The 13,777-nt window shown below is 42.3% G+C and overlaps 1 protein-coding gene across 6 annotated transcripts in view; it reads left to right on the top strand.

Annotated features, from left to right (window-relative positions):
• Positions 1-13,777, top strand: part of LOC115592655 (mediator of RNA polymerase II transcription subunit 13-like) — an 87,345-nt gene that overhangs the window by 10,885 nt on the left and 62,683 nt on the right. For all 6 annotated transcript variants that reach the window (XM_030435683.1, XM_030435685.1, XM_030435684.1 and 3 more), the window contains exon 2: positions 9,874-10,111. In XM_030435683.1, the coding sequence (XP_030291543.1) occupies positions 9,874-10,111 (238 nt within the window). The remainder of the gene's footprint in view (positions 1-9,873; positions 10,112-13,777) is intronic.

Here is a 13,777-nt window from a genome sequence, read left to right as displayed (position 1 = left end):
CTCTCGCTGCTCTAATTAGGTCGCTTGGCTTGCTCACCTCCCAGGGCTGGATGCTACAGCAGAACACAGATCAAATGACGGTCCCTTGTTTTGTAGGGGCTTGTAAAGGTGGCGGCAGAAGGCAGAGGAAAAGCATCTGTTTAGTGTCTGCGGCCCCAGAAGGCCTTCTCCCTACACCTGTTTGGTGCTTTTGTGTCGCTCCAGCTCGCTCACAAGTGCAGTAATGTGCATCGCTCTTCATTTGTGGTGCAAAATGCCAGAGGGGAGCGCGACTCCTTGCGGGTTAATTTGATTTCAGTGGGTTAATTGATGAAGGGGGAGTCGTTGCCTGTTCCGATTTCTGCCACTTGCTTTTCTAACTGGTGACTTCTCACCGCCGACTTAGCACACAGCCAATCAACCTTCATTGTCTTTGTCCAAAATTGCACACGCTTGTTCAGGTTCGGCTGCAGTATGCCAGCTCTAATGCGTTCGACAGAAATCGTGTCATTAAAGATTTAATCCCGAAAGATTTCAGTCGTGGTTGATGTGGTCTTTGAGCAGGGCAACAGAAGAGTGTATGTGTTCACCTTACAGCACTGATGACTGCGAGAAATTATGTACAGCTGGGCAATATTTTATTATCACTGTATAATTATTGTGTCGACTTTTAAATAAACTATAACATTTGATTTATTATTTATGATCAACAATGAAGACTGGATTGAATGAATTGTACGCATATATTTTACCTGTACATAGGTAGGCAATTTGAGGCGAGCGTGGGAAAAGGGAGAACTATAACATGGAGAAGTAAATACAGAATTTAAATACATTGTATGGTTGACAGTGAACAATAAGAGCTTCTCAAAACTCAGACTCAGTACCCACCTTTTGCTCTTAAAGCTACTATACACTACTATGATGTGCTATGTTTTCTTTTTTTGGAATAAAATTACTATCGAGCACTAGATAATTATGATGTTGAGTACAAAGTGTAGCTGGAGATCCCTGACAGATTCCTCTCCACAGATAAATGTGTTTTGATGCGAGTTACTTGCCGGTTGTTGACATCAGAAGTTAACGGCTGGAGACAATGAAAGAGTTGTGTGTGTTGCTGATGCATTGAGTTCATGCATTAACGGTACATCAGAGAATTTGCTATCAGCTCCTAAATCGCAAGGTACATAATGTGACTTGTTTTCTCCACGAAAAAGTATCTACAACTAAATAAATGTGGTTGTGAGAATATGCCTGAGTCCTTCAAATGTGAGTAAATTTTCTGTTTGGTGTGTAAATCTCGTAAGGGTAAATATTTGTATCCAAATTGTCATGTGACAACGAACTATGCAGAAAGTCTCTGTCGCATGTTATCATTTATCTCTACATATGTATCTATTCTTATCTCCTGTGCTGTCTGTCTGTCTGTCTGGCAGAGTTTGACAGTCATGGTGCATTCAGGTGCACATTAAAAACTCAGAAATCTACACTTGAATGGCCACAAAGGTTGTTTAAATGGAAAAGTTTAGAATTTTTTCTTTTTGTCCTTTGTTAAAGTACACAGCTGCATCTGTTATCACTTTCTTGTTCTTTCATTGCAACTCTTTTAATAGTTAGATGCTAAGATTTTGACAAAAATCTGTTTAAAAACATTTGATCAAATTGTTTTCAGCAAACTGGACCGTATTTTCGCACAGCAGCTCCAGAAGTTGCCCATCTCTGATCATTTTCAAGTTGTTTTTACTGCAGCTTTATTAAAATGAACGTGAGATAAGTTATTAAATGTTATTTTGTTACCGTCAGTCGTTCCGGACCCTTAAACTAAAAATCAAACCCGTACCTTTGAGTAATAGGTTTGACAACCCCTGTCATAAATAAAACCAAAACAGAGTTTGGGTTGATTAAAATCTGAAGGATTAACATTGTTTCTGCTGAAACTTCAAATAAGTTACATCGGGCCAATTCTCTGTAAAAGATTAAATTAACCCCTGGTCTTTGACATTGAATGAAAGAGAGACAGATAGTGTTGCTTGTGTCTGATAAGCCATCAAGTCTTATCTAAAGACTCGCAGGCATCACAAGGCATCTGAACACACCCCAAATATTGGCAGCTTGTCAAGTGTCTAAACAGATTTGACGTTGATGTGAAAGCTATGCCACTCTGACAGAATAAGTGTTTCACTCGTGCCAGAGTAGGTAAAACTGCTGATACAAGCCGTCTCTCAATTGCCTAAAGTGCCTCCTTTGTCAGACTATCAGACTGTGAGGCTCTTACACTGCTGTGGGATTCATAAAGAAGTGGCATCGCTCTTAGACGACGTTCTCATGCGCTTTCTGTCAGCTTTGATAGAGCGCTTCAACACCTCGATGCAAATGTTCACATCGGCTGCCATTCTGACAAAGAAGGGTGCTTAATAAAGCTCAAGAGTCTGCGTATAACTAGACCGAATATTGTGTTTTTCTTATGCATCTTCACATTCTGAATGATTTATCTTTCAGTTTGCATCGCTTGAATTACTATTAACGATCCCATATAATAGAAATTGAGATTTCCTGTCTGTTGGAATAAAAAGAAGGTATTGGCGCTGTGTAAATACTGTCAACATCAAGATGCTCAGAGTCACAGAGAAAAATATCCTGTATTCAGAAACTGTGCCTCACTTGCCGCCAGCGCCCTCAGAATGGCCGTGATTGCAAAAACGTATGCAGAACTGATGCGGAAACAGTCTTGGTTGAATCTGCTCAGGCCTGCGAGAGCTGACCAATCAGAGCAGACTGGGCTTTTGAGGAGCGGGGCCTTAAAGAGACAGGAGGAAATTAATGTATTTTATGAAGATTAAAGGTGTAATATTTGAAAAATAAATCACCAGTTCGCTATAATTATCAAAAGAAGTTTTGACATTTAAATGCATGACACTGATGTAAAATATTCTGTGCAGGCAGTGTAATATAAACACCAACACTCCTCCCAAGCTTCTGAACTCCCAGTCGTGACTACTGGCTGCACAGCTCATTGAGCTAACTAGCTAACGGCAGTTTCAGTTCCCAGAAGTTAGCGTTTAGCTTGATATGCTGAGTGTGAATTCAACAGATTGCAGATTCTGACAGATCACACCCAAAATACCTCAACTTAAAAGTGAGCACAACCTTCAAAGGCATTTGTCCTGAAAGTGAAAGTAAGTGCTTCACGAGTACAGAAATGTGTTTAAATATGCTGTCACTGCATTCCTCTCTCTGCCCCGGGCAGCTGCAAAGTCTCGTCTGTGTGAAAAAGTATGTAAAAGTGTGTACGGGCGTTGTCGTAACACAAACATACATTTGGCTGCGTGTTGGGAAGTTCAAGAGGTCCATTCAGAAGGTCCCTCCAGTTTTTGAGAAAGAACAGGGGGAGCAAAATAGTTTCAGTCTGCAGGAGCAGTCCTGCAAAGTGCATGTCAAGTGTGTCTTCCTCTCAGCTCTGCTATCTAAGTAACTGGGGTTTCCTCTTTATTGTGAAGCTCCTGGGCTTAAACAATGTGCAGTTTTATATATTTATATATACTCTATGCGTCAGTCTGTTAGACCTGCGGCGTGGAAATTGAATCTCTGGAAATGAGATCCTCTTTTCTGTTAAAGTCAAGTGGTTTAGAGTTTATATTCAGCATTATCGGTTTAAGCAATGTATGTCAAAGATTAAAGTTCTGACTTCCATATTATCTTTTGATTACAAGCACATGGTTGGTGCACTGAGGTTGACCCCCCCGGTCGGGATAACTCGGCTGAATTCCCCTTATTTTCAGGAAATGATTCTGAACTCTCTGGTTTTTACGCCAAGGTTCCCATTTAAATTCAATTTTCAACGAATACAAAAAGATGTCGAATAATAAGGAACCCATCCCAATGCAAGAAGAGGGGCTTTAATAGACAAATGGAGCGCAGTCTTCCACCTCCTGTGTGCGAACACAAAACGTATTCTGGAAACACACTGTTAGCTGTTATCTTTTCTCTATTTACCAGACGAAAAGACGTAAAGAGTGGAATAACAAAAAAGACGCGAGGGAGAGCGCGAGATCCTCCTGGGTTTATTCAGTAGGCATCCCTGACACTGAGAGAGCGCTGGGAGATGAGAGGGAGAGCAGAGACAAGAAAGATAATAGAGGTGAGAGTAAGGTCAAAGCTTTGGGTCCGTCTTAGCAATGGAAGGAAAAAAGCTCTTGTTTTCGGTCCCGTGCTCAATCAGAAATTGAACCGGCTAACCTGCAGAACAAGGGGCTTGGAGGAGTGTTGGCTCTATTGACAGCGAAACTCCATCCATTGACTTTTTTACTCGACCCCTTTGCCTTTTTACCCCGCTGGTAGGTTTTTAAAAGAGACGGAGTCGGCTGCCTAGAATAATCGTTGATCTGCTCTTTGGTGCTCTGAAGGATGGCGAGGATTCCGCTGCTTTTGATGCATATTCGCTCTGATCTTCGTCTGCTGTCTCGACGAACGCACATATAGATCCACCGCTGATAGCACAAAAGGATGAACGAGGGCACAATCCTAACCTCACCCAAAACACAAATGCATGGTATACATTATTCCCTGACTCTATCTTCTTTTATCTATTTCATCTAAGTTTTCGAGCCTGCATTTTAGCAACTTTCCCCCGCAGCTCTTTTGTGACAGAACCAAGGCAAAAAGGCTGTTGATTTTACTTACAACACTGGTTTGTAACCAGAGTTGCGGAGAGAATCGCTCTACCAGCTTGGCAGGCTCTCTCTGCCTCTTTCTTATGTGTTACAAGTGATAATTCATTCATACAAATATAAGAACTTGCTTATTGTTAGCGTCGGTATAACTGGGCTGATTTAGCGAGGGTGATGTAGAAACTGAAGCCTCACGCACACACACACACACACACACACACACACACACACACACACACACACACGCGCGCGCGCGCGCACTTGGACGGATGTGCACATACATGACAGAAACGCCCACTCAAACACACGCAGATCTTTAGCTGTCACCATCGAGAAATGACTGGACATCAGCCGGAAAATATGTCCGCCTCCTGATGCATGTCAGTGTTTTGGAGCGCTTCTGGTCTGCACATCATCACAGCTGCCGTGTGTGTGTGGTGTGTGTGTGTGTGTGTGTGTGCAGGCATGTGTTTGGATCTGCCTGCAAACATGTGACTGTGGCCCTGTTCCTCTTCCTGCAACTGTGCCACAGCTAATCCTCTGCAGGAGTTCAGCAGGGTGTTTGGGTAGTGCTTTACACGTGGGCAAGGCATACACATCACCTGTGTTTTGGGCTCGGCGAAGACCAAGTGGAGACATTTCAACTGAAAATACAACATGGCACTGTCAATATTACAGCCTAAACAATAAATCTGCACTAAAAAAGTAAATAGATTTCGCCATAAAGCACAAAAATGTGTCATTGTCACTGCAATTGAATGCCTGACCTTCACTTAGTAGAATGATGTACTGTATGTGCAGTGTTGACACTACAAGGCTGTTTTTACATTCATCTGCTGAAGGCCGAAAGTTTCTCTGTGCTCACCTCAAGTCTCAGTTAACGGTGTGTACCCGTGGGCACGATCTTTTGTGACATCACACCTAGTTTAGAAGCTGACAATCGGCAATATTATAGTCCAGTAGTTTAATAGTTTTAAAGGCGTAGTGTGTAGGATTTAGTGCATTTGCAACCAACTGAACGCCCTTCATTTATAAAAGGATCAAGTACTCTTCTACACTTGTCCACCGTGTTGCACCACTGTGTTTCTACAGTGGCTGTAAAACAAGGGCTGTTCAGTTGGTTGCAATCTGCAGACACCCAGCTAGATGCCACTAAATCTTACACACAGAACCTTTAACATTTCACCTAGTGTTCAAAACCTTGGCTGATGGTGAAATAACTCTAAACCTAGAACAGCTCTAAGTAGAGCCCGTGCCTCCGCCAAGGCGCAGCAGCCCCCTTTAAGTAAATCAAGGCTAATCTTATATAACACTCGATACCACCAGTAACGGCTCAACCATAATTTAAGGTGGATGACATTCCCGTCAGCCTCAGGTTTACTTTGTGTTTAGTGCTGATTAGCAAATGCTTACAGGTTAAACCAGGGTGGTAGCATGGTGAAGGCCATCCCTGCATTGTCATTGTGACCATGTTAGCATTTAGTTGAAATCATCCATGTGCCTGACAGTGCAGCCTCACAAAGATGCTTGCGTGGCTCCAGAATTGTTCCCTTTTTTTTTGTGGATAAAACATTTTAGACCGAGTCATCGCTGTCGCCACTCAAGCTAACTCTCCGTCCGCTCTGCAGCTGGCAATCACCTCCCTCCTGTCTGTGTCACCACGTGAACATGGAGCAGTGATCGCCAGACGTGGCAGCAAACAGGAGGATCAAAGAATACAGTTGGCGGGGATGCCACAATACTAGAAACTGCATTTTCCCTTGTAGTGCATAACCAGGGGGATGAGAGACGTCTGACCAAACACTGTGATTACTGTTGGAATATAGAGCTGCACGACACTTATTTTAATTAGAATATATCACAGCAGCTTTAACGTTCCAAGCGGCGTATTTTTATGTCTGGAGCATGTCTGGAGGGGATCTTTGACAACCAATTCCTAGAGAGCATCTGTTGCCTTATTTAAAAACAACAACCGGTCCGTCTCTATTGTGAACGCATTTTCTGACATTTCACTTCCCCTCCGCTCGGCTCCTGAGTCAGTAGCGGCAGACAGCTGTGTCAGACAGCGGAGAAACTTTTGACATTGACTGGGAGTGACGAGGCAGTGTGAGCAGATGTCTTCCTCTTTGCTTTGGGAGAAACAGCATCCTTGACCCTGTCATGGCTAATTTTAGGGCTTGGCTTATCACAGCGCCAATGTTTATATCTCCCATTACACACACTGTCATTACAGGAGGGACATGCTTGTAATTATGGGTGCGTTTCTGCAGTCAGGATGTTTCCTGGGTCATGAGCATACCTCAGTGTGCACTCACGTATAAGATGTTGATGTACTGGTACTTTACTTGAGTATTTACATTTGCTGCTACTTTATATTACGTCCACTCCGCTGCATTCTGGAGGCAGATGTACTTTTTAACAGTGCATTTATTTGATATCTTTAGGTAATTTCTAGATTGCATGTGTGATCAGAGCTAAAGCAACACATTGAAATGAATTAGTTTATCTGCAATCAGACAAAACAGACATTGATTCTGATAATCAGAAAAATGCTGAATATCAGATCTGATAGCTGACCAGGCCGATAACGCCGCCGCAGATAACTCCTAAGCCGAGTCAAAGCCAGGCATACAGTTTGTACACACAGTACATGTAAATATATGTCTAATTTACTTTATCTTTATCTTTATCTTTTGATGCTTAGGCACATTTATTGCCTTGAAAAATACACTTCATATCAGATACTTTGAGACTTTTACTCAAGTACCATTGGCACAGGTGACTTTCAGTTTTACCAAAGTCCTATTTTAACACACGCTTGACTTTTGGGTACTTTCTACGACACTGCTGCACGCCGTAACACGTGCTTTTTTAGAAGACGGACAGACTTCCTCAAAATCACGTTAGTTAGTGTTGATTTGGACACGTCCCTGCTACCCCGCCACACACTCGCTTCCTCTCAGCCCCTCTCTCAACAGTCATCAAAGCCGCGGAGCCTTTTTTCCTTCATCCACTCAAAGACACTGCAGGCTTTAATTTTCTTTGAGCTGCTCCTTTCCACCTGTCTCCTGTGTTAAAATGGGTCAGTATTCTTTTTTTTCTTTCACCCTCCCTCAGCTGGTCTTGGATGTCTTGGTTCCTGAGCCAGTGTGCCAAACATGATCCTCACAGCTGGGTGAACACAGGAGAGAGAAGGGGAGGGCAACCCCCTCCACTCCCCCCCCCCCCCCCCCACGCCTGCCAAATCTCTGCCCTGTTCAACAATGCCTCTTGTGCACTCGACTCATTCATGCGCAAATACAAACACGAGAACACAAACAGACATAAAACAAGTGTCCAAAGCACACATGAGCGTCGTGGGGTCACTTATGCTTTTTGCTTGTTTAAAACATTAAAAAATAACGCGCGTGTTTACTGCCTCTCTGGCTCGGCTGGAAGTAGAAGCCTCTTTTTTTTTTTTTTCCCTGGCTCATCAGTAAATGCATCACGGCCAAGAGCCTCCCAAGTCTGCAACAGGGCAACATAAACACCTATCATCCCATTAGATTAAATGGAGAAGATGTCAGATGCTGGGCCAGGCTCCAACCATTGACCCCAACACTATTTCCTCCTCTCATGTCCGTCTCCTGCTCTTTGTGGCTGCCTCTATATTTCAGCGCCGTCTCCCCTGCAGTATTTCATTCCCTGTATCTCACTCAAGGCCGTCCTTTATGTCTCGCCGCCGCTCTTCCACTTCCTCTCCAAGCGATAGTTACAAACACTTTTATTGTGTCTTCACAGCGTCGACGGCAGCGACTGAAAGTATCGGTTAGATAAGATTATAACAACCCGGCAGACAGACGTTAAGTAGTCATAGCTGTGTAAACAGGAAGTGAGTGAAAACTATGACATGATTGGATGGCGCCTGTGCAGCTACTGATTGAGTCAGCATTGTCAGACGCTCTCTGTCATGTGAGAGAACTCTATAGACTGAAGTACAGTGCATCAGTGATCAGGCTGCGATCACATTATTGATTTATGCATTATGGTTGTTTCATTTCATCTTCTGCCCGTGAGATAAAAAAAAAAAACAACCTAATACTGGTGATACTCATGATAACAAACTTAATGTTGATTGCAAAATGTAAAGGCAATAGAAAAATGTTACCATCTGCATTCAGACTGATTCCATGTTAACCTCGCTGAATTGGCAATATTGTCTGTCGCTGGGCACAAAAATCTCCCAGGAAAATGAAGGAGATGAAATGGATCCTGTCAGGCTGTCTGCTGCTATCTATCTATCCACGTGCTTGGGTATTCCTTAATACGTATATACTTTATCTAAGTGTTTTGATTTTTCTTACACATGTAAACAGGGTTTTTGGTCGTGAAATCTGACTTGTTGTCAGTGCTTACGTCCTGACGGGCAGAAACTGAGAGTTTCGCAAACGATGATGCAGACAATCAGTGTATGAAGCGTGATATTGGAGTATCGGAACGTGCACATTAACAGAATGGATGTTATGTTGTTGGACTTCATATTTAGAGGTCAAAAACGGACATTGATGATAGAATGATGGAAAAGGGAGACAAAAATGGCTACTGACAATGTTTCGCTAACAAATTATCCAGGAGGTTTCTAATAAGAGCAGTTACCATTTTCCTACAGTGTCCACAGTATTATCTGTAGCTAAGCAACCGACAGGAGCATTCAATCTGTTTCCTGTTTATGGCGCACACATGCCCAGTGTCTGTGAATGAGTCAAGGTGAATCATCATTGATATATTTGCAGATTATGTTCCCAATTAATCAATTAATTGCTTTCTCTGTTAAAAAAAACATGGTTGGCTGTTTAGTCTCTTCTCCAGGTCGTCAAATACTGACACAACAAAAAGGTTGTAGCTTTAAATGTCTACAGCCCAGAACAATAGAACAAAACTCAAAAATATTTGAGAGAAAAGCAGCAAATGTTTTATTGGGGAAGGTTGAATAAATGAATATTTGTTGTTTTTGCATAAAAATGACAAAAACACTTAATGATTATCAAATGTGATTGTGGATTCATTCTCTGTGGATTGATTTATCAGTGAATCAGCTAATTGTTACAGCATTTAAATCACATGTAATCCAGTTTGAACTTGAATTAATTTATTAGTCGTTGCACATAATAACAATGCTGTATTAACGATCTTAAGGCTGCTTAATGGACTGTTGCTATAATCAGCTTTCTCCCTCTTCCTCTCCCAGGCGGAGTTGACGGGCATTAAATGGCGTTGCTACGGCTTCCGCAGCAGCGGGGAGTACGGGCCGGTGATCTCGGCCCCGGCCCAGGACGACCCGGTCCTGCGCAGCTTCATGCGCTGCGTGCAGGCCAACCTGCTGTGCGTATGGCGACGCAAGATCAAGCCCGATGCCAAGGAGCTGTGGATCTTCTGGTGGGGCGAGGAGCCCAACCTCTCCGACGTCATCCATCACGAGCTGATAGGTGAGAGAGAGATGAAGGATGAGGCCGCTCTGTTCGATCCATCTCAATTATTTTTCCATCCCGTCGGGCTTCGCCTCAGCCTCCGTTGGTGCTCTGAAAGTTTAGGTTGGAGGCTTGTACAGACTGTAACATTTTATGGTTGCTCTTTATTATGTTTCATTGGATTATACAGCCTGAGGAATGAGTACACGGAATATCGTCGCGGTTTTAGCAGATTTTTTATGTCAGAGTGACTGATGAGTATTGAAATATACGTTGTGTTTTACAGCTAGATGTGCGACTGAGCTTCATGGTGTGACATAAGGCTCGGATGTTACACATGAGCTGTATTGTCTTAACATAGAGTGGGCTTCAGTATTATGCAAATTCAAGCTGTTTAGTCTGCTGCAGAGGCAAGCTGCGTGCTGTTTGTTTAAGATGTGGCGGGGGCATTGATCTGCTTTGTGTGGAGTCGTCCTATATTTGAGCCTCATATAGCACATATCTGAAATGTGTTTGCTTTGCGGCGCGAGTGTTTACACGCCGCTTCAGGACTATCACTATGATGAAGCACACGGGCGGCGGAGCGGCTTTTTTCCTCGCCAGTGTTTACAGTGTATGTGTGTGTGTGACCGTGAGCGCTCGTGAAAATTACACTGAGATATCTCACTTGAGAGAGTGCTACTGTCAGCACTATTGTCCCTATTTATAGAAACATTTTCATTATCTCACCGCGCACGTGCGTGGAAGTCCAACATATCGACTAAGCCCCGGGAAGAGGAGGAAACAGGAGAGGGATTATATTGGGTTTTGGTTAGGCTGAACAACAGTCAGGAGGGAAGGAGGCAGGAATATTGGATGGAGAGGTGGAAGCGATAGCGAGAATCTCAGTCCTCTGTTACCTATTAAAGCTCACTTGATGTGAAAAGGCCTTTCAGGCACTACAGCAGATATTTGACAGATGTTCTCGCTGCCGTTGGGGAGAGCCCTTCACTCAGACTCTACAAGCATGTGTAATAGAGGAAGATGCGCTGTAGATTTCAGTTGAGGGCGAATGCAACTTATTTCCCTGCTTTAAAAACATCATTTTTTTTTTAGCTTCCAAATACTTAAATTCCACTCTATTGTATGTATGATGATGGTTTTTGTCCTGGGGTTGTTGTGGGGATTTTGTTGTGGCAAGAATTCAGAGCAGAAATTCATCACCTGAAGCTGTATAACAAGTATGGGGCAGTGTGACATTTTCGCTTTATCGCACCGGTTCTTGAGCTGTTAAAGTGGCTCTGTCGTGCGGTGCAGGAAGCAGGTCGTTTGTTCACGATGGCGGACTCGATTCCTTAACCAACGTCAGCTACTGTCGTTCTGTGTTTGTAGAACGTTCATAAAGTCACATCCTTTTTAATGTCCGACCCGAGTCCGTCACAAAGAAATCCACAGTACAGCAGCATTGAACAACTTAAACGGATCTTCGGCAGACTTGTAAAGGCGACTGAGAGGGACGGGGAAGGTCTCATTTTTCATTTCACGTTACAATCCGGCCAATAAAAAAAAAAAAAAAAAAGCGATTTAATACATGTAAATTGCCACAAATTGTTACACAGAGCCCCTTTGATGGAAGCCTGAACCCCTCAATTATGACTCGCACACCGAGCTCTAATAAAGTTAATAATCTCGGCCTGTTTGATTACATCCATTGATTAATCTGTATTGAATTTGTGTCACCAGTCTGAAGATTTTGTCGCCAACCATTAATATATCCGCGCCGACTATAGAGATGTGATCAGATAGTGAATGTTAATCACATATTCGTCTCCCAAGTCTGGATTTATTACATTTACGCGGAAAAATAATCAGCTAATTTGGAGTCAAGTCAGCACAAAAAGGAAGAAATGAATTGTGACTGCCCCGACTTCAGGCACAAGAACATTTTGACATTTTGTCTTTGTCACTTCTGCTGTTGGGATTTCTCATCTGTCTCATTAAAGGCTGCAACTAATCAGTGATATTGTTATTGTTTGATTTGTTGATTAATTGATGAAATAAAGTGTTTCCCACACATAGACTACACTTGGGCCGGCCAGCCAAGTATATTTGATTAACCATTTTTGCATTCTTTCCTCTGTATTCTTTTGTCCTTCTGAGACACCCCAATTGATTAACTAGTGGATTGTGCTCTCTCTAACACAAAGAGAGATGTTCTTTGGTATTACATCCCTTCTGTAAACGTACTTATTGTGATGCAACCTCGCCATCTTACTGTACTTATACCGTAGTTTCATTCAAGCTTCTAAGTGCACATGGCTGTTTCGGTGTTATTCAGTGCCACGTTGAGTTTGATAGTTTTGACAGGCTACACAGTTAATGACACGATTTCTCCACAGGCACCAAAACTTAGATTTATAATAATAGAAGTCTGGATTACTGTCACAGCCTGGGTTTGATTAGAGCCTGGAACAATTGCTCCATGTCTCGTAATCTAAAAAAGTTAATATGTTCCTAATAAAACATTTATTAACCTTACTGAGGCATTGTCCTTGTTTTAGATTGGAAAGTTGCTAAAACCCTTCCAAAAAGCATAGTTAATGTCAAATAAATAAATTTTAAAGTATGATTTAATCTGAAAAGATTAAGGTGACATAAACGGTAACCTAGATAAACCCAATAACTGTGTTTGTAATGCTATTTTAAACTCGTAACAACAAACTAATCAGGCTTTTATTAACATTCTTAAGCAGTTTATCAACTGTTATTGTAAATTACTTTTTAAATGTATCATAAATGTGTTTATTAAGCTGTTACTAAGAATTAAATGGTCCTTTTTAATCCTATGAGGGATTTTATATCTATTGAATAAAGAATTTTACAAGGACTGAGATGTAAAGCATTACCAAAGTCTTTAAAAAAGGCCTCGGACAGTCTCCCCGAGATGCCATTCAACGTCTCCTTTTGTCAGATCAACAGTACAGCACCCAAAATAGTAAATTTCCTTTAATGTTAAGACATCGAAAAGCAGCAAATTCTAGTAATAAGAAGCGATACAAATGACTCGATCAATAGATAACTTCTCAAAATGCGATCAAAGAACCGTCCAGTCTTTGAATTTAAAGGCTGTTTCTTGTTATCTGTCTTGTGTTAACATATCGGTCCGTAAAGGAGAGTCTGTGTTAGCGTGGAGGGCCTCCTGAGGATCACTCTACAACAGATATACAAACACTCACACACACTCTTTGCCCCCCCCACACACACACACACACACACACTCACACAGACACACACGCTGCATACAATTATGTTAATAAGGCTTCTTTACCTCTCGTGTAAAATCGTGCAGGTCTCCCTGTATAATTCTTTTTAAGCCTCGGAAATAGCACACGGGGTGTCAGGAGGAGTTGATAATTGTTAATTAACGTGACGCTGGATCTTCTCCAAACTAGACGCGGTCATAACAAAGGGAATATCATTGTTTTGCCAAGTCTTAAGAGAGCTCCACACCTGAATTTCGGCTCACTGTGGGAATGTTTCATGCGTTAGATTTCTTTCTCTGTCATGTTGCCTCGACTTCTTCTCCCTCTCTTCTCTCTCCGAGGTGTCAGTCTGTTCCTCGTGTGATTTCTTTCTCTCTGTTCTCTGGCTGACCCGGGCCTTACATGAAAAAAAAAGAAGAAGAAAAATCTAGTCTAATCTAGA

This window comes from Sparus aurata, chromosome 12, assembly GCF_900880675.1.
Source record: "Sparus aurata chromosome 12, fSpaAur1.1, whole genome shotgun sequence".
NCBI lineage: Eukaryota > Metazoa > Chordata > Actinopteri > Spariformes > Sparidae > Sparus > Sparus aurata.
This window is presented reverse-complemented; position numbering and strand designations above follow the sequence as displayed.